Raw genomic sequence first — 20,272 nt, 5'->3', positions numbered from 1 at the left:
TCCCCACAATTCACAGAAAAACGTAGACTCTTCCCTCCCTGAGACTGTGGTGGACTTAGGAACATAGGTCCAGACAGCTGCTGGGTGGGGTGCAGGTTGTATACAAGTCCAGAGGCAGAGCAGTGAATTGGCTTGTAGACCTGAGACGAGCTAGCCTCCCCAAGCCAAGGAGAGCTGGCTCATCCAGTCTCCTGCCCATCGTGTCACTTCCTGTTTGGGCCTTCCTCTACTTCGGTGGTTCTCAGCTGGGGGCAGTTTTGCCCCGCAGGGCACATTCAACAATGCCTAGAGATGGTTTTAGTCGTCACAACTGCCGGAAGAGAGGGAAGTTCTACTGGCGTGCCGTTGGTAGAGGTACTGGAGATACTGCTGAACACCCTATAGTGCACAAGACAGCCCCCCACCTCCACCCCAGCGTAGGATGATCTGGCCCTGAATGTCAGACATGTGGCAATGGGAAACTGACCGTCCTCAGGCTGTATTTAAAGGGCACCCTGAAAAAAGGGGTTATCTTGCACTCCTCTGCTCCAGGAGAAGAGGTTCCTTTTGCATTGCCCAGACAGAGGGAATCCTCAGTCTGTCTGTGCCCCAGATTCCTCATCTGTAAAATGGGAGTGATGAGACTAGTACCTACGTGACAGGAGTGTGGTACGAAGTAATGTATTTAACAAGTGCCAGCTCTTACTACTGGCATGAGTCCAGCGTGGGCACCCAGCAAAGGGATGGCTACTGAGCGCCCCCCTCCCGGAGCTCAGCATCCTCCTGAAGCTCGGGCTGTAGCTGAGGGAGACCCAGGAGGACCCCGGCATGGACCCTGGGCCTGCTGCTGCTGTCCTGCGCCAGGCCTTATGAATGACGACGGCTGGCGGCCCGGAGACCTATGACCCGCGGCGCTTGCCGCGCCCCTCCCCCGCTGGCAGGTGGACAGCGGCTGCGCCGGGGTTGGGGTGGGGAGGCCGCGGCGCCAACCTTGGCTGGCCGGCAGCCGCTGCAGCACTGAGCGGGGGCGGGGGACTGCGGCGCGCACGGACCCGGGCGAGCGCCCGCCTGGACCGCCTTCTGGGCCTCGGAGCGCGGCTCCGCCGCCGCCCGCCAGCCTCCGCCGCCCCGCCGGGCGGGCCCGGGCAGCAGACTGCACCTCCGCCCCGCCCTCTCACCCCCGGATTGACACTGAACGTTCTGCCGGGGGCTTGCCGGACAGCGCGCCTCCGCCAATTGGCGGCCTCGCTGGGCGGACCCCAGGCCCTGTCGCGAGCCTCGGCCAATCAGACGCGTAGGCCCGCCCAGCTGGGGCCTCGCAAGCGCGCGAGTGGCCAGGCGTCCTAGGGGCGAGTCATGGGGCCGAGAGCCTATGGCAGCACGGGAGGGTCACGGAGAACCAATGGACGGCGGCGCAGCACCGTCAGTCAGGGCGGCCTAGGCCAATGAGCTGCGGGCTGCGGGGGCGTCACGGACAGCAGCAGCGGACTTGGGCTGAGGTTCCCGGGCGGGCGGGCGCGGAGAGACGCGGGAAGCAGGGGCTGGGCGGGGGTCGCGGCGCCGCAGCCAGCGCAGCCAACCCGAGGGGCCGCCGCCGCCGCCGCCCAGCGCGCTCCGGGGCCGCGGGCCGCCTCCAGCACCCGCCGCGCCGCAGCTCCGGGACCGGCCCCGGCCGCCGCCGCCGCGATGGGCAACGCCGCCGCGGCGAAGAAGGGCAGCGAGCAAGAGAGCGGTGAGTGCCCGGGCCGTGACCCCGATCCCGGCCCCGCGCTGCCAGCCCCCTCCCTATCCATCACTGCCTGGCCCCTCCCCCTACGCGCCCCCCCATTTCTCTCTGCTTACCCCTCAGCGCCCCTTCCCCTGCCTGTCCAAGGTTGGGGCCCAAGGCCCGCAGATGGCCCCGTAGGAGCCCCCTTGCCAAAGACCGCCCCCCACTGCAAAGACTGTGCTCCCCCCCAGCTGTCACTGCCAACCATGGTACGTATGACCGCTGGGGCCCCACATGGGGCCCTGTCACCACCCCACTGTCTCCTCTCCTGGTCCCTCTCCCCAGATTCTAATCCCTCCACTTCCTCACTCACCTCTTACACAGATGTGACCCACTGCCAAACCCCGACCCAGGCCTCTGCCAGTCTGGGAGTGCTGTGGGGTATGCCTCCACCCCGCAGGGACCTTGGCCACTTGGTGACCACACCCCTCCCCCCCTCCAGCCCCCGCCATCTTTCTCCTGCCCTTCCCCTCTTCACCTTATCACAGCCCCCCTCCAAACCCACTCTGTCCCCTTTGAGCACTTCCCAGAGCTACCTCCAGCATTGTTTTTCTCTTCTGTGTCACTTGGCATGGGGGACAGGATCTTTCTGGGTCCCTCTGCCCCTCTCTCACTCTGTCACTCTGCTTCTCTGCTGTGCCTCCTCCTCCAAGCAAGCGTCTGTCCCTGGCTGGGGTAGCAGACTGTTTATGAACCTAGAGAACTACTTCTGTGCTTCAAAAGCCAAGTTTGAGCCGATCTTGCTGGAATTCATTGCATCCTCTTTCCGGGGTTGGGGCGGCGGGGGGTGGTGTGTGTCAGCAGAGAGCCCCTTCCCATCTCCTGCTGTTCCGTGAGCTCTAGGCTCCTTGGAGGGCCCTTCAATAAATGGTTGTTTCACAACTGAGGCTCTGTCATTCACCCAGTCCCCCAGGCTTCTTCACCCGCTCCTGGCTTGGGATGAAAAGTAGAGGATGAAGAGGGTCTGGGTTTAGCAAGGCTCATTCAGCTTGAGCTGGGATGGTGAGAAGGAGGTATCAAGGGATGGCAGTTGGGAAGAGAAGTGGTTGACATCTAATGACTTGCTTTGCCAAGAGACAAACAGATTCTGATCATTCCCAGCGTTCAGCCAGAGAGGGGACTATTTCCCCCTCAGCTCCCAAATATATTGGCCTTTTCCAGCCAGCCGGGGAAAGAGATTCTTTATCTGGAAGTGCCTTCAGAAATGGTCTCTAGCCCCTTCCTCAAGTCCTCCAGCTCTTAAATTGTCATCACTCCAGGCCTAAAGCTGGACCTCAGCTAGGATCCCCTTCCAGTTACCCAGAAATAGAGTTGAAAAGGAATGGCCACATCAAAATACGCTCTTCCCAGTTACTGGTCTCAAACCCCAGTGTCTGAGTTCCCTGAATGCTCCCTCCCAGAAAGACCCAGGCATGAAAGCCAGGGAACTTTATTCCCACCCAGACTCAAATGGCAGAACTCAGAGTCACTGAGCAACCATGGAGAGGCCTGACATGTCACCGATGGGTGGGGGACGGGAAGGCAAGTGCCTGTAGCTGAGCGCTTGATGACAGAGGAGCAGGTGGGTAGTGACCAAAAAAGGCCTGGGCATGAGCTTGGAGGGGACAAGGCAGAGGGGGAGGGGCCGGGCCCCCAGCAGGTGAGACCGGCTGAGAGGTGGAAGGTGGAGGCAGGCAGCTGTACATTGCAGTGGCTCAGTTGAAAGTTGGGGAGATGACATAGTCCTGGAAAACTTTCAAGGCGTATCAAACACATGCAGTGGGGAGTGGGGGTGGAAAGCCACACAAGGAAAAGGAGCCCTAAGGAAAAGATCAGAGGCTTCGGAAGGAACCACTAATTCAGAGCACAGGCCGGACACCCAGGAATGGACTATCAAGGTGAAACAGAGCCACTGTTTATTGGGCATCTGGGATGTGCCAGGCTAAATGGTCTCCACAGATCTATCTGCTCGAGTGATTTTTCATAGCGGGCTGTTATCTGAATTTTCCAAACAAGCTCTCTGAGTTTGACATAGATGATGCCACAGAGGCAGGATTCACATCCAGATCCACCTACCAGACAACTTCCTGGACCCCAGGGTTTCCCAACTCAAACATTCTCAAGCCGCCTCCCTGATTTTTACTATATTCACTTCTATTTTGTTAACTTAAATAAAAATTTTGACTCGCTTTTGTTCAGATGTAAATTTTGATCTGTCCTAAGCAATATTATAAATGAAATCACAGGATTGCTGTGCCAGTGATATTCTCTCTGATATGCATTAAAATACAATGTAACTAGAAAAGTGAAACATCCCTAAAATCATTTCATGCCCCGCCAGTGGGACCTGTGTCACACTTTGGGAAGGGCCCTAAGCTGTACTTCCTTCCAGAGGCTTGCACGGGCTCTCAGAGAAGGAAATAGGATGAGGCAGGGAGCCCCTCTTCGCTTCAAATCTCCAATTCTGAGAGGATGGAGTTAAGACAAAATTTGCCTTCTCGTAACCAGGGTCGGCTGGGGGTGGGGTAGTAGTAGCCAGGCCAGCCTGCAGGGGGCACCTGAATTTCATCTGCCAGATGTCAGCCCTACTGGAGTAAGGAAGATGACCGAGCCTTAGTAGGCACCAGTTCAGCATCCCGCAGCCCCCTATACTACCGGCTCCATGCCGGGGCAGGACAGCATTGGCTTCCTCCCAAGAGGATAGGGATCCAGAATGAGCCCTGGGGTGGGGTGAGGGAAATCTGTACCCAAAGTTGCCAGAGCCATTGGCAGGGGCCTGGGTAAAATGCTAAGAGGGCAGAGAAAAACAAGACTAAGCCCTGGGCCCCGAGCAAGCTGGAGGAATTGAGAGAGGGCAGTGGTCTCAAGAGGCCCTGGGACAGGCGGCCAAGTGGGGCTCAGGCCTTGGCTGCCCTGACCAAAGGCACCCCTGAGAGCTGGTCCATGGGAGAAGGGACAGGTCTGGTGAGAAGGAGCCCTCCAGATACCATCCCCCACCCCCCAGGTCCCAGGGACAAGCAGATCCAGTCTCCGAGAGTGAGAACTGCCCCCCAAGAGGTCCCTAAATGGGAAGAATTGTGGCCCTCTAAGGTACTACAGAAGTCCCAGAGGGCCAAACACTGTCTGTGCGTTGGCAGTTGTATGGGTGCCCAAGAGGGTCCTGCCAAGGCAGCTTTTCCTTTAGCCCAACCAGGCTTACAGAAGCTTGAGGGTCCTCTCTGCCCCTTCCCTGCACCCCCACTGGCCCCAGGTTGGCTTTCTTTTCCTGACACCACCCCGCAACTCCCTGGCTCCCCCTATAGGCAGGGCTTTGGGGATGGGCAGCCAAGCTGGTGCAGCAGGTCTCATGAGCCTTCCCAGCCACCATAGTCCTGGTGACCTGAGAGGAAGACTTGAGTGATGGCTTCCAACCCCAGCTATGGTGAGGCTGAGCCCTGTTGCTATAGCAACTTACCAGGCACTCTCTGACACTCAAGTCAGGGAAGGACTGCAGTAGAGTTTAGGGAACAGGTGAAGAGGAAAAGTCTGTGGACCCCTGGCTGGCCCTAGAAACCCTCCCTTACTAACAACCCTGAGCTGGGGGGCCTGGGGAAGAGCAGGCGAGATGGGTGGTTCAGTTCAGACACGGAGGGGATGGTCACCCAGAGCGGGGGTCCAGCTCAGAGCCGGGCAATGGGGTAGTCCAGCTCAGTGTTGAGGTTCAGCTCAGATTGGGGGTTGGTCCAGCTCAGTGATGGAGTCCACATCATAATGGACAGTGGCCCAGTATAGAATGAGGGTCCATCAGACTGCGGGTTGGTCCAGTCCAGTGTTGGGGTCCAGCTCAGGCTGGGGGATGGTCCAGTCCAGGGCTTGGTTTTCCGGCCCCAGAATTTCCAGGACAACCAGGTTTCGGGGAGCAGCAGGTCCTGAGATTGTTGTCTGGGGGCGTCTGAGGCTGGGCTCCTGCCTCCTGATGGGGCCCTGGCTTTTTGAGGGATGCTCTCTCTGTGAGCTCCAATTGAATCCGGACCACAGTGGAGGCTGGCACCCCTCCTGTGGGAGACATGGGCCGGCTGACAAGCTCTAAGGACAGCAGCCAGCTGGGTTTCCCTTCTCTGCCACTTCCTGTTGTCAGCAGGGGCCATGGGTGCCAGGCACTCTCGGGAGAAGCTGCCACTGACCCTCCACTTCTTTTGGGATCTGGAAAGAAGGAGGAAGATGGTCAAGGCTGCCTCCCCCTCCCCCACCCCGGGGTTTAGCGTTTCGTTTCCGGTTTGGACTTGCATGGCTGAGAGCAGAGCCAAGCACAGGGCAAGGTTTGATAGAGGCCAAGGACATCCCAGGATGCCATTCCCCCCTCCGCCCCTGCATAGAAGCAAGACAAAGTCAGATGTACCCATTTCTTTCTCAAAGTAGCAGAATTTGGGGGCTCCAGGTTCAAAGAGCACTTGGGGGAGGAGATAGGGTATCTCTCACTGCCCCCCCCCACTCCCGCCTTTCTCTCCAGCTGCTCTTTCGGCTAATTAACGGAGCTCTGGGGCCTCTTTGGCCCCCAGGGAGGCCCCAGCTGCTGCCTGGGCCTGAGCCTTAACTCCTTCCCCTCTGCCCAGTGGGCACTGCCCTGGGCACATTGGGTGTCATCCTCAGGGTAGTCCAGCACCCACCGAGAAAGGCAGGGCCTGGCAGCCCGGGAGCAGTGTAGTCTGTGGCACGGGAAGTTAGCTTTAGCCCCCCACCCCCAGGGCAGGCAGGCCAGCCTGAGGAGGGACACCCTCAGGACAATCTTCCCACCACCTCCTGCCAAGGAGGGGCCTTTACAAACCTTGGCCAGCGGGAGCAGGTACCTTTAAATGCTTCCCTGGCAACCAGCTCCTCCTCCCCTGTCCCCCGAGGCCTTCCCGAGGAAGCCAGCTCCCAGGCTCTGCGTATTCCTGGTTTCCCTGCAAAGGGAAGGTTCCAGGAGAGCTTAGGGAGGCCTGGGATGGATCTGGGGTCAGGTAGAGGCTGGGGTGGGGACTCAGAGACCACCTTCCAGCTGTGGCTGCAGCTGCTTCTCTGGGGCCATGTGATTGTCCGTTTCCTGGGCTACCTGTGCTGCAGCCTCTGGGCACCTAAGCAGAGCCAGCACCCTGAGCCTCGCTGGCCAGGGGTAGATGGGCCCCAGATCACCCCATCCCACTCTACCCCCCATTTTGCCCTCTGCTGGAAGAGGCAGGAAGCAGAGGTGAGTATGGGGGCTCCTGGCTGGGGTTCCCCCCATCATTATCCCTCTTTATCTGCCCACTCTTTCTGGTACTGCCACACCCTGTGCCCCATCCCCAAATCTGGCAAGCTGATAGCACCAGAGAGCACACAGCCTGGGCCCTTCAGCATTTCGAAAGGCCAGAACAGGGCTGTGTCAGAATCAAGGCACCGTGTGGAGCCTCCTAGTGGGGTACCAGCAGACAGACAGACCCACCAAGGCGGGAAAAACAGGACATGGCAGTTCTCAGGGATTTTGCTGAGAGCAAAAGAGGAAGCAGGACCAGGCTTTCTCCTGGGTTCCTCTTAAACTCGCTCCTCTCTGCCTTTCTGGGTGAGTGACGGTAGAATCCCAAGAGGGTGCCTTCACCCCCACCTTCATCCAGAATTCAGTGTGTACGTTTGGAGGTTTCCAAGGAATGTGTTGTGTGTCAAGAAAGATTCTGCCAGAGAAAGCATTGGATGTGGTGCAGCCCCCAGGTTCAGGGAGGCCTCAGACAGTTGGTGGCTCAGCCAGGCACCAGCCTAGGACTCTCGGCCATTCCTTGACCACCCCCTCTCCGCCTGGTCATTCTTTGTAGGGCTTTCCTAGCCCACAGTCTCTCCTCCATCTGCCACGCTTGCAGCTCCATGGAAGGCTCTTCTCTGCAGATGCTGAGGGAGGAGAGCCTTGCGGGTGATGGGGGGCGGGGGGTTGGCTACTCAAAAGGCTGTGGGGGTTCCTGGCACTGCATATGGGTGAGATAGGCAGATATCTGACAGGCAAGGCCAAAGTACCAGTGTGCAGGACCCCTCAGGGTGGCATCCGTCCCAGGAACATCAGGGTTGAGGACAGCTCTGTCCATGGGCCATCCTGGTGCCCTGCAACCAGTCAGAAGCAAAGCAGTTAACCTCGTGGGCAGTGGGGTCCGGGAAGTGATCTGAGACCAGTCTTCTCATGGGTACAATGAGAGTAATAGCAGCTCTGAGCCATCAGTGTAGGAATTAAGCATGGAAAGCACTCAGCACAGAGCTGGCACTCAGGGAGGGTCCCTGAACAACAGCGCGCCTGACCCCAGGGGACGGTTACAAGGACACGTCCATACTGTAAGAATCCATCAGGTTGAGCATTTAAGATTTGAGCACTCAGTGCTCCTCCTGTATTTTATATCTCCATTTTAAAAACTACTTAAAAGCAAAATTAGTAGCTGACATTTATATGGCACTAACCCCTGTGCCGGCCACCATCCAAACCCCCTTTGCCAAGATTAACTCATTCGGTCTTCACAACCACCCCACCAGGTCATTACTATTATTATCCCCATTTTACAGATGAGGAAAACCAAGGCCCAGAGGTGCGATCAGTTGCCTAAGGTCACATAGCTCATCAGGGACCAGGCTGGGATCTGAACTTGATCTTATCCCAGAGTCCTGGCCCTTAACTGTTTTGCCGGGCTGCCTCTCCACATGGGCGGGAATGCCTGTTTTCAGGCCTCAGTTTCCTAGGGTGGTAAACAGAATGGTTAAAATGAAAGTTGACAAGTGAACCAAATGAGATAGTGGACGCGAAGCAGCAAGCCCAGGGTCCGCCAGGAAGTCTTCAATGTTAGCCAGACGGTGATGTTCGCCTTGGGGTGCTGAAGGACCTGTAGGGGGCAGGCATCAGGCGAGGCTTCCCTTGAGCAAGCTCTGGAACGAGGGCCCCTCCATTGGCAAAGGTGGGAATGGAGCCAGCCGGGGGCCAAGGCAACAGCTGAACCCCCCAAAGGGCGCCTGCTACCCGAGCCCCAGAGGCCTCCACCCTGGGCCGGCCTCCCCAGAGAAGGGGCCAGAGGAACAGCCAAATCCCGAGGCTATAAATACCTCGGCTGGCGTCGTCCCCTGGCCCTGGAATGTCAGTCAGAACTGGGGCGAGTGGGGGTGGGCTGGCCTGGGCGCCGCTCTCTGTCCCCCTGAGAGTGACCCCCGAATTGCCCTGTCCCCCATTTGGGACAGAATTGAGGCTGGACCCCACCTCTCTGTAGTAAAGGAGACCCCAGACCCCAGCCCAGATCAGGGCCCCCCCACCAGACTACCCTCAGACTCAGCCAGGACACCCGAAGGCACTGGGAGAAGGTCAGGCTCTGGACTGAGACGACTGCACCCCACTTTCCACAAACTGGCCTCTCCCCAGGAATAGCCCAGGCCCGCGCCAACGAGGTGGGGTCTCCATCTCACTCTCTCCTCTTTTCCTTTCAGTGAAAGAATTCTTAGCCAAAGCCAAAGAAGATTTTCTTAAAAAATGGGAAAATCCTGCTCAGGTAAGCCCCCTGGGTACAGAGCCCTGGGAGGGATAGCTGACAGCCCCCTGCCCCTCAACTGCATCCCTGTGCCATGGCTAGGATTTTACGGCCCTGTGGAGGGCTCCAGACCTGCCCTCATTCTCTCCCTAGATGCCCATGGGGGCACCTGATCACTCACTGCCAGGTTCCCCCACCCCACCAATCCCGTCCAACTGGCAGCCCCTGCCCCCCAGGCAGCTGCCAGCAGCTCCTGGGCCCCAGGCCAGGGCCGGATCTGGCCCCTGCCACCAGCCTTGAGGAATGTACCCTCCGCCATCTTGTTTTTCCACCCCCTGTCCTCACCCCCCTAGCTCCACCTGGTCCCCAGGGCCCCCTCTGCTGGTTGCAGAGGGAACACCCCGAACTTTGGCCTAGCAGGCTAGACGGGGTGTCGGGGGGTGGTCCCTGACCCTCCAGACCCTTGTGCCCACAGAATACAGCCCATCTGGATCAGTTTGAACGAATCAAGACCCTCGGCACGGGCTCCTTCGGGCGGGTGATGCTGGTGAAGCACAAGGAGACCGGGAACCACTTCGCCATGAAGATCCTCGACAAACAGAAGGTGAGCCCAGCCCTGCCACAAGGCCCTGGTCCCAGCCACCAGGGCTTTGCCTGGGCTCTTCCCACCACCTGGAGTGGTCTTCCCACCTATCCACTCACCAGCTATCTCCTGAGCCTCCATAATGTACCAGACCCAAGGGCGGGAAGGGTACCACGCTGCCTTCAGGAAGCTTTCCCCAGGAGGAAAAGCACCCTAAGACGTAAAGCCCACACGGGCTCAGACACCTAGCCTGTATCGAGGAAGCCAGAAGTCTTCCTGGGGGAAGCAATGTTTACACAGACCTTCTTTCTGTAAATATTTTGTTTCTGAATTTTATTTTATTATACAGCAGGTTCTCATTAGTTATCCATTTTATACATATTAGTGTATATATGTCAATCCCAATCTCTCAATTCATCACACCACCCCCTGCCCTTTGTAAATTTTTTTTTTTTTTTTTTTTTTTTTGCGGTACACGGGCCTCTCACCGCTGGGGCCTCTCCCATTGCGGAGCACAGGCCCTGGACGCGCAGGCCCAGCGGCCATGGGCCACGGGCCCAGCCGCTTCGCGGCACGCAGGATCCTCCCGGACCGGGGCACGAACCCATATCCCCTGCATCGGCAGGCGGACTCCCAACCACTGCGCCACCAGGGAAGCCCCTGTAAATATTTTTGAAACCCTACTTTTTGCCAGGCGATGCTCTAGAGCAGCACCATCCAGGAGACATATCACACAAGCCACATATGGTTTTAAATTTTCTAGAATCCTCATTTTATTTATTTTTATTTATTTGGTAGCACTGCGTGGCTTGCAGGATCTTAGTTCCCGAGCCACGGATCGAGCCCTGGGCCCTCGGCAGTGAGAGCATGGAGTCCTAACCACTGAACCACCAGGGAATTCCCTAGAATCCTAGTTTTAAAAGTTTAAAAAAGGCAGAATTCATTTTAACAATATGTTGTAACTAAGCCAGTATATCTACAATATTATCCTTTAAATGTATGTATCCAGTGTAGAAATATCCTTAATGAGACATTTTACATTCCTTTTTTCCGTACTAAGTCTTAGAAATCCAGCGTGCATTTTACACATATAACACATCTCCATTCAGATGTTGATTTTCACTGGAAAGACAAGAAAAAGTAGAGAAATTGAAAAAGCAGATTCACATAGCCCAGGTTGTTCCAAACAGGCTTGAAAGTTGTCTGGTAACTGTGCCAAGTATCAGTTTTTAAATTTTCTTTTTTTTTTAATTTCTTTATTTCTTTCTTTATTTTTAGCTGAGTTGGGTCTTCGTTGCTGTGCATGGACTTTCTCTAGTTGCAGCGAGCGGGGGGTACTCTTCTTTGCGGTGCACAGGCTCTAGGCACGAGGGCTTCAGTAGTTGTGGCACATGGGCTCAGTAGTTGTGGCTCACAGGCTCTAGAGTGCAGACTCAGTAGTTGTGGCACACGGGCTTAGTTGCTCCACAGCATGTGGGATCTTCCCAGACCAGGGCTCAAACCCGTGTCCCCTGCATTGGCAAGTGGATTCTTAACCACTGTGCTGCCAGGGAAGTCCCTAAATTTTCACTATATATATATATATATATATTTTTTTTTTTCTTTTTGTCTGCCTTGGGTCTTCGTTGCTGAGCGCAGGCTTTCTCTAGTTGCAGAGAGCAGGGGCTACTCTTCGTTGCGGTGCGCGGGCTTCTCAGTGCGGTGGCTTCTCTTTGTTGCGGAGCACGGGCTCTAGGCGCAAGGGCTTCAGTAGTTGTGGCGTGCGGGCTCAGTAGTTGTGGCGCACGGGCTTAGTTGCTCCGCGGCATGTGGGATCTTCCCAGACCAGGGCTCAAACCCGTGTCCCCTGCGTTGGCAGGTGGATTCTTAACCACTACGCCACCAGGGAAGCCTTAAATTTTCATGTTAGATTCTTCAAATTTTAAACTTGGTTCCCCAGCCAACGAACCACATTTCAAGTACTCAGCAACCATATGTGGCTAGTGAGGAATCTACTGGACAGTGCAGGTATAGACCCAAAGGATGTAGCTGTGAGCAAAGCAGAAAAAGCCCCAGTGCAGTGGGGCTTAGAGCTGACCAAGGGGCCAGGCTACCTGCGTGTGACAGGCTGGACTGATGTTGACTAGCTGCATGTGAACTTGGGCACGGCACCCTCCCTCTCTGCATCTGGGCTTCCAAACTTGCATGCTCCCATTGCATACCCCTCAGGGCTCCTGTCAGAGAGTGTGAGACGGCTGCTGGGGACAGCTGAGGGCTGAGGAGGAATTAGCCCTGGGTTCAAGTGGTTGTGGGGGGCGGGGTGTCCTCTAGATGCAGGGAAGGTATTTCTAAATCCCCCACCCCTTGGGTGCTACTCCCACCTGTCTGTTTGGTTTCAACTCAGCTGCCCCTTCCTCCAGGAAGCCTTCTCTGACTCCCCAGGCTTCACCGGATGCCTTATCTGGGCATCCACAGGCCCCAAGCTTCCCCCACCACAGCTCTGACCCCTGTGGCCTGGTGACTCATGTGTTCCTGCCCTGAACTGCATGCCATGTGGGGACAGGCACCCAGCCCAGGGCTTGACAGGCCCCAGGCACTCAAACGATTCTGGACGGAGGACCCAGCCCAGCCCTGGCACATCTACTTTTGGGTGGCAGGGAAGAAAAGAGCTCTCTCACACCCACTCCTCGCTCCTCTCCCACCCCTGCAGGTGGTAAAGCTGAAGCAGATCGAGCACACCCTGAACGAAAAGCGCATCCTGCAAGCGGTCAACTTTCCGTTCCTTGTCAAACTCGAGTTCTCGTTCAAGGTGGGGTCCCAGCGGCCGCAGACCAGGGCCACTGCCGGGTGGCGCAGCCTCTGGGTTCCCAGAGCTGGGGCTCAGCCAACCACAACCAGTGGTTGCCCGAAAAGGCAGACCCACTGATCGGGGAGCGGTGAAGAAGGCCCCCTGGGGTGGAGGGCAAGTCAGCCTGGGACTCTCATAGACCCCAAGTTCAGCTGGGCCTGCCAACTTATAGCTTGATAACCTTGGGCAAGTCCCCCAACCTGGATAACATCCCTCAAAATCATCGATCCATTTACAGCAAGAACCTGACACACAGCCACAAACTGCCGCTCAGCCTGGGTTCAAATCCCAGCCTTGCACTTCCTGGCGGTGTGACCCTGGCAAGAAACTTCACCCCCATGAGCCTTAGTTTCTTCATCTGTAAAATGGGGATCATGGCAGGCCCCACGTGGTGGGGCTGCCATGACAGTTCCAACCGCATCATGAGCACCCTGCGTGAGCTGTTTTGAGTGCCGTCCTAAGCCATGACTGTGAGAGTTGGGAAAGGCCCCTCAGGGCCTGTGACCCCAGCAGTCACAAGGACCCCAGGCTTTGTTTAAGGCTCTGCTGCCACCATCTTGAAATTCATAATCATTTTTTTAACAAGGGGCCTCACTTTTATTTTGAGGGGGGGACTCACAATATCTGTAGCCCATCCTGGTCCCATTTGACAGATGACAAAACTGTGGCCCCAAGAGCCTTGCTCAAGACAGTCACAGACAGGAGCCACCACAGAGTTCTCTCTGCAGCGCAGGCATGCCAGCCAGGTTCCTGATGTACCTCTAGCCAGCCCTCACTTTTGGCCCCCGTAAGCAGGATCATGGCTGCCCCTTCTTTCTCACGGGCAGAATGAAATGAGACAGGTAATCAGTGAGCACAGTGCCTGGCGCTTGGAACGCGCTTCACATGGGAACCAAAATTGTTGTTGTCGCTTTGTGTCTGACACCTGCCTTCAGGTGGGGCCTGGGGCTTGGGGAGTGGGGCCCTGATCAGCTGCTGCTTCCTGCAGGACAACTCAAATTTATACATGATCATGGAGTACGTGCCTGGTGGGGAGATGTTCTCACACCTGCGGCGGATCGGGAGGTTCAGGTGAGCCCGACGCCCTCTGCCACCCTGGGCCTGGGGTGTGCATGGGTGTCGTCCGTGGAAGTGGCCTCTTCAGGTCCCTGTGGGTTCTTGTTCCCCCGAGCTGAGGAATCTACGATGTCTCAGCCACCACGAAACAAAACAAACACGGTGACTTAGGCGTCACCATGTAAGTGGGCAATTTCGTGTCGTTTTAAAATTTGTGCTATCTTATTTATATAGATGTGCACTTTACATACAATAAAGTGCACAGGTTTTCAATACCCTGTTCCATGAGTTTTGACAGCTGCATTCACATGTGTAACCACCACCCCAGAAAATTCCCTCAAATGCCTTTCTTGGCAAATCACCACCCCAACAAAGGCAAACGTCCTTTCTGGCTTCAAACACCACAAATGTGTTTGGTCTGGGTCTGGACTTGATATAAATGGAATCACACAGTTCATATTCTTCTGTCCCTTTCTTCTTTTGCTTCACATAATCGTTTTGTGATCCAGCCACATTGTTGGGTATATTCATCGTTTGTCCTGGTGGTGGTGTTGGGTAGGATCCCATTATAGGAATCTATCACAATCTGTGATTCCATTCCTCTGTGGATGGACATTTGGGCTCTTTCCAGTTTGGGGCTGTATATGAATAAGGCTTCTCTGCTGATGCATTTTAATCGCTGGGCTGGAGGCAGCTCGATAGGCCCACCTGCTGGGCCATTAGGGGATGGGCAGGTCCTGCTGGTGTGGCCACCCACTCTCACCCATCCTCTCCCTGCTTGTCCCCATCAGTGAGCCCCATGCCCGCTTCTACGCAGCCCAGATCGTCCTGACCTTTGAGTACCTGCACTCGCTCGATCTCATCTACCGGGACCTGAAGCCGGAGAACCTCCTTATCGACCAGCAGGGCTACATTCAGGTGCCCACTGGGCTGGGCGAGGGGCAGCCCCAGGTGGCCACAGCCTGAACCCTCCCACCCTCCCGGCCAACCGCCCATTCTTGTGCCCACAGGTGACAGACTTCGGTTTCGCCAAGCGTGTGAAAGGCCGCACCTGGACCTTGTGCGGCACCCCCGAGTACCTGGCCCCCGAGATCATCCTGAGTAAAGTAGGCGCTTCCCTACCCCTCCCACCGCTCTGAGGCCTGCTCCACTGCCGGCGGCCCCCTCCTCACCCTTCTCCCCTCACCTGCTCCCCTCCTCTCGCTCCAGGGCTACAACAAAGCTGTGGACTGGTGGGCCCTGGGGGTTCTCATCTATGAGATGGCCGCTGGCTACCCGCCCTTCTTCGCTGACCAGCCCATCCAGATCTATGAGAAGATTGTCTCTGGGAAGGTGAGGCCCGGATATGGGGGCTCAGGCCTAAGCCTGACCCTTCCCTGCCTGTCCTGCTCACTGTGGAGCCCCGATCGTCATTGTCAGAACAGCCTAGGGAATTCCCTGGCGGTCCAGTGGTTCGGACTCTGAGCTTGCTTCCACTGCAGGGGGCACAGGTTCGACCCCTAGCTGGGGAACTAAGATCCCGAGTGCTGTGTGGGGCGGCCAAAGAAAAACAGAAAAAGAACAATCGAGAAGTTGATCAAGTCAGGCCAGGTGGTGAAGCCAGGCACACGCACTACGCTAACTGAGGCTACCACTTCACACAACCTCGCTGTCTGATTCTGGACCACAGTGCCCAAATCCTAAGGGTTTTCAAAACCCCAGGTCTCACCCAACCTCCTGCCCTGCCTGCCAGGAGGCTGGTCTCGTCTCTAGTCGGCCCCGTTAGCATGAATTTTCACAAGTTTCACAGCAAAAAAGCAAGCATGTTCAGTTCCCAGGCGCTACCCCAGACCCCTCCGGGGAGTCACTTTGGACATAAGGCCCTGCCTCCTTTCCCAAATGCAGACTTTCTAACTTGCAGGGTGTGGGTAAGGGGTGGCGGAACCGTTAGAGCCCCGGAGTGCATTAAGTACCCGCTGCCCCATGCACCCCCTCGGTCGTACCCCACCACTCTGAGGGAGTGAGGAAGCCGAGGTGCAGAGATTGGACATGTCTGGTTCAAGATCACACGGCAGCATCGTCTCAAAAGAGGTTGGGGACCCCACCTCTCACTGCAGCTCACCCACCTCACCAGGAGGACCAACCATCCCTCCATCTGGCCCAGGAAATGGTGTGAGTGGCTCCCAGCTCAGCCTAGGTGGGCTGAACTGGCTCTAAGTCCCAGCTCTGCCACCCATCGGCTTTGAAACCTCAGGCCAATGTCTTCGCTTCTCTGAGTCTTATCCATCTCAGAACTGGGGAACTAGCCACTTGCCTCTCAGAGAGGTTGAGAGAATCACCACCTGCAAAGTGGGGTCACTAAAAAAGGGAAAGATGAGGTGTCTACCACCAGGCAGAACAGAAATTGCCAAGAAAATGGCCCAGAGTGGGGAAAAAAAAGAAGAAAAAGCCATAGAAGTTTTCGAGGCGGGAGAGAAATGAGCGTGACTCCCTTCTTTGTAGCATTTCACAGTTCCCACGCACCCTCAGCGGGATTATCTCCCTCATGCAGCCCTGGGATATCTGCCCCGTGCCAGAGAGGCAGGCACAGGCCCAGAGAGGTTAAGGGCCGTGGCCAAGGTCACACAGCATGGAAGAGGCAGAGCAGTGCTGGAAGTCGGTTCTTGCAGCTCTAAATCCAGTGACTGCTTGCATACAAAGCTGTGGACTCAAAGCATTTGGGGAAAGTTTCTGGAAGAGTTGAACTGAGCCTCAGAGAATGGAAGAGCCTTAGCTATGCAGAGAGAGAAATAGACAAACAATTATTTCTCTCAGAAGCATGAATATTTCTGAAGTCCCCAGACCCTAGCAGAGCTGCCTTAGGAAGCAGTGGCTAAGAATGCAAGTTCTGGAGTCCAGCAGACCCCAGACGGAACCAACTTGCCCTGCTCCTCTGAGTGATCTTGGGCAAGCTGTTTAATCCTTCCGAGCCTGTGTCCTCCTCTCAGGAAATAGAAATGGGAACCTCTGGATTTCCCCGGCAATCCAGTGGTTAGGACTCTGTGGACTTCCACTGCCGAGGGCCTGGGTTCAATCCCTGGTTGGGGAACTAGGATCCCACAAGCCGCATGGTGCAGACAGAAGAATAAAATGGGAACCTCCTAGCTCTTACCTCTCCAGCAGCATCAGCATGGCTCAGGAAGTGGCTAGAAATACAGACTTTCAGGCCCCACCTGAATCAGATATCCCGAATCAGAAACTCCAGTGGGCCCAGCAAGCTGTTCTAATGGGATTCCGATGCACACTCTGGTTTGGGGTCCTCCACCCAATAAGACAATTGGATGGTGAAGGCAGTGTTCTGGGCTCCCCAAGCTCCAGATCAGTTTCCCAATCTGTCTATGTTACCCCCTCTCCAGGTGCGGTTCCCGTCCCACTTCAGCTCCGACCTGAAGGATCTGCTGCGGAACCTTCTGCAGGTGGACCTCACCAAACGCTTTGGGAACCTCAAGAACGGGGTCAATGACATCAAGAACCACAAGTGGTTTGCCACGACCGACTGGATCGCCATCTACCAAAGGAAGGTAGGCCCCCCCTTCCCCTTGTGCTCTGAGGGTTTTGGAGGGGGGTGGGCAAGAGCCAGGGAGTATTGCCAATGGAGAGATGAAAAGGGAAGGGGAATTTGAAAATAGGCTGCGGGCTCTGGGTCAGTTTAGATAAGGCAACTTAGAGCATTGGGGGTATAGAAACAGAATTGTGGGGTCATTTGGCCACTCTGTGACCTTGAACAGACTTCCCTCTCTGGAAATTAGTTTCCCCGTGGGTGAATTGGCTATAATAAGATTCTTGGGTTGTTAAGATGAGTCCATACCCTAATGCTAAGATCAGGCCTGGGTCAGAGTAAGTGATCTCATGAATGTTAGCCCATTCGCATTTATTGTTGTAACGATGATTATGTTGACTGCTGAGGTCTGAATGGCTCTTGACCCCTCTCCAGGTGGAAGCTCCCTTCATACCAAAGTTTAAAGGCCCTGGGGACACGAGTAACTTTGACGACTATGAGGAGGAAGAGATCCGAGTCTCCATCAGTGAGAAGTGTGGCAAGGAGTTTTCTGAGTTTTAGGGGTGTGCCTGTGCCCCCATGGGTTTTCTTTGTTTCTTTTTTTTTTTTTTTTTTTTTTTGTGGTGGGTGGGAGGGTTGGATTGAACAGCCAGAGGGCCCCAGAGTCCCTTGCATCTAATTTCACCCGCCCCCGCCCCACCCTCCAGGGTAGGGGGAGCAGGAAGCCCAGATATTTGGAGGGAAACACCAGCTGCTCCCCCTCACCCCCTTCTCCCTCCTGGCCCCCCCCGTCCCCCCTACTGCTTTTGCCTCCCTCCTCCCCCACAGACCCCCACCCTAGCCCATTTCTGCCTGTTTTAAACGAGTTTCTCAGTTCTTCCCTTCTTCAGGTCAGACCAGGTCTTGCTGGTGTGTCAGGGACAGGGTGTGGAAAGAGGGGCCCAAACTTAACTCCAGCCACCTGCCCCCCACCCAAAAAAAAAAAAAAACCACAGGCACCACTCTCTAAGGGCAAATGAATGAAAGGGTAACCTTCCCTTCAGAGCAATCTTGCCAGGGAAGGAAAGATTTTAGTGACATGTTCAGCGGGCTACTTAATACAATATTTTAAAAAAACAATTTACAATCTTATTTAAGTTCCACCAATGCCTCCCACGCTCCTTCCTCTCCCACCCCTTCCCATGCCCCTCCTCCCCAAATCCATTTTAACAAGGCTGGGAAGCAGACTGTAAAGGAAGGAGCTGGGGTTCCAACCTCTCCCCCAAGCTGCTAATCTCCCCCGACCTCCTGCCCCCTCGGGGTCCCCTGCCAAGCCTGGAAGGGTCTCAGCCCCTTTAGGAAGTCCCCACTCCCTTCTGCCCCAATAGACCTGTCTTCACCCGTGGGCTTCGGGACCTAGACAAAGCAGCTGCCCCTCTCCCTGCCAAAGAGGAGTTGTCCCCTGAAAAGATAGAGGGGGAGCCCCGAGCCCAGGGTCTTTCCTCCCAGTAACACTCTCCCCAAACTTCTTAATTTTATTCTCAACTAGATTTTAATGTCCAGCCTCCTTTCAGTTGGGAAGGCCACCCCCGCAAAAGGAGGCCAAGCCCCCCCCCCACCCCGCAGACGGCCCAGAGTTCAAGGCCAAGGTTGCTGGGGAGGGGCTGCTTGTTTTATTCACCCAGGAGCCTCCGCCCCCACCCCTCCCATCCTGGGCGCTCCTCCTCTGCTTAGCTGTCCGCTGTCAATCACCCGTTCTCCCCGCCCCCCCATTGTGGTTTTTTTCTCTCGAGAAAAGTCGGGAGTCACCCCACTCATCCCCATATTTGTCCCTCTCATAATTTCTCCCCATCCCAGGAGGAGCTCTCAGGCCTGGGGTGGGGCCCCGGGTGGGCGCGGGGGCGATTCAACCTGTGTGCTGCGAAGGACGCAACTTCCTCTTGAACAGTGTGCTGTTGTAAACATATTTGAAAACTATTATCAATAAAGTTTTGTTTAAAAAAAAAGTGTCGCTGGTGCTCCTGACTTCGGTCACCCACCCACACACCCCCAGGGGGTTGGAAAGGGAATTTCGGACCACAGCGTCCAGGCTGATCAGCACCTGGTCTGCAGTCCTTGTAAAACCGGGTATAGCTGGAATTCTGCCACTCTCCCCGCCCCGCAGGAGAAGGGGGCGCCAAACTGCCCTCTGACCCCAGATTAGGGGTCCCCACATTCTGAGGCGCGCCCCCTCTGCGTCCAGCCAGAGGCCGAAAGGGCGGGCGCTCTAGGGAGAAGCTGGGGCCGGCGCGCCGGGAGGCCGAGCGGCGGCGGGGGCGGCCCTGGTAGGGGGGTATGGGGTGGGGGTGACGGTGCGCGCCCCCCTTCCCGCATCCTCCCCGCGGAGCCAAGCGCGCCCAAGGGGCGCGGAGGCGTCGGTGGTCCGAGGATCCCCGCAGCCCCGGCAGAGCGCGGTGGCCCGACCCACGGGCGGCGAGTTCCCGGTAAGTGCGGTCCCGGGAGCGGAGCGCGCCGGGGAGGCGTGGAGAGGGGGGCTGGGCGCCGGGGACGTCTGGGTCCCGCGCCCAATGGCTGGAGGGCGGCCGAGCACCGCCCGCCCGCCCCGCCCGCCCCCTCTCCCCTCCCCCAGGCGCTCCCCTCCCCCTCCCCCGCCCGCCGCTTTCCCCCGCCCCCGCCCCGGCGCCAACTCCGCGGCGCCTCCTTAAAAAGCGCGCGGGAGTTGTAAGGGGGGGCCGGAGCGAGCCTGAGTGAGCGAAAGCGCAGGGTAAAGGGGGCGGGCGGGGGGCCCGGGCTCCACCTTAAAAGCGGGCGCGTGGGGGTGGGAGGGAGGAAGGCGGGCGGCGGGGAGGAGGGAGGGAGGGAAGGAAGGGGGGCCGGAGTGTCCCGGGCGCAGGGCGCGCGTGCGGCGGCGGCGGCGGCGGCGGCGGCGGGGAGGGGCCGGCCGCGCCGCGCTCCCCTCCTCCCTCCTCGCATCCCCGGCCCCGCGCGCGCCCAGCAGAAGCGGGTCTGTGTGTGCGTGCGTGCGAGTGAGTGAGTGTGTGCATATATTTTTCTCTCTTTTCTTTCTCTCTCACTGTTTTTTCTCTCTCTCTCGCTCCCTCTC

At 56.8% G+C, this 20,272-nt stretch overlaps 1 protein-coding gene across 1 annotated transcript; it reads left to right on the top strand.

The window, feature by feature from the left end:
- The first annotated feature begins 1,472 nt into the window (after positions 1 to 1,472).
- Positions 1,473 to 18,719, top strand: PRKACA (protein kinase cAMP-activated catalytic subunit alpha). Its single transcript, XM_027084975.1, has 10 exons — positions 1,473 to 1,711; positions 9,167 to 9,228; positions 9,683 to 9,811; positions 12,480 to 12,578; positions 13,606 to 13,688; positions 14,465 to 14,591; positions 14,684 to 14,779; positions 14,883 to 15,005; positions 17,048 to 17,212; positions 17,626 to 18,719. The coding sequence occupies exons 1-10, from the start codon at positions 1,666 to 1,668 to the stop codon at positions 17,749 to 17,751; spliced, it is 1,056 nt and encodes a 351-aa protein (XP_026940776.1). The 5' UTR covers positions 1,473 to 1,665; the 3' UTR covers positions 17,752 to 18,719.
- The last annotated feature ends 1,553 nt before the right edge of the window (positions 18,720 to 20,272 follow it).

The sequence above is a fragment of the Aethalodelphis obliquidens genome, unplaced genomic scaffold, assembly GCF_003676395.1.
Source record: "Aethalodelphis obliquidens isolate GAN/ISIS:26980383/991018 unplaced genomic scaffold, ASM367639v1 scaffold53, whole genome shotgun sequence".
NCBI classification, from domain to species: Eukaryota; Metazoa; Chordata; class Mammalia; order Artiodactyla; family Delphinidae; genus Aethalodelphis; species Aethalodelphis obliquidens.
The sequence above is the reverse complement of the archived record's forward strand: the minus strand, read 5'-3'. Positions and strand labels throughout refer to the sequence as shown.

Bases quoted from the DNA above. Each gene is read 5' to 3' on its own strand.
- PRKACA (XM_027084975.1), top strand. From the start codon at position 1,666: ATGGGCAACGCCGCCGCGGCGAAGAAGGGCAGCGAGCAAGAGAGCG. The intron at 13,689-14,464 runs GTGAGCCCGACG...TGTCCCCATCAG, and splicing joins CGGCGGATCGGGAGGTTCAG to TGAGCCCCATGCCCGCTTCT. The intron at 17,213-17,625 runs GTAGGCCCCCCC...ACCCCTCTCCAG, and splicing joins TCGCCATCTACCAAAGGAAG to GTGGAAGCTCCCTTCATACC.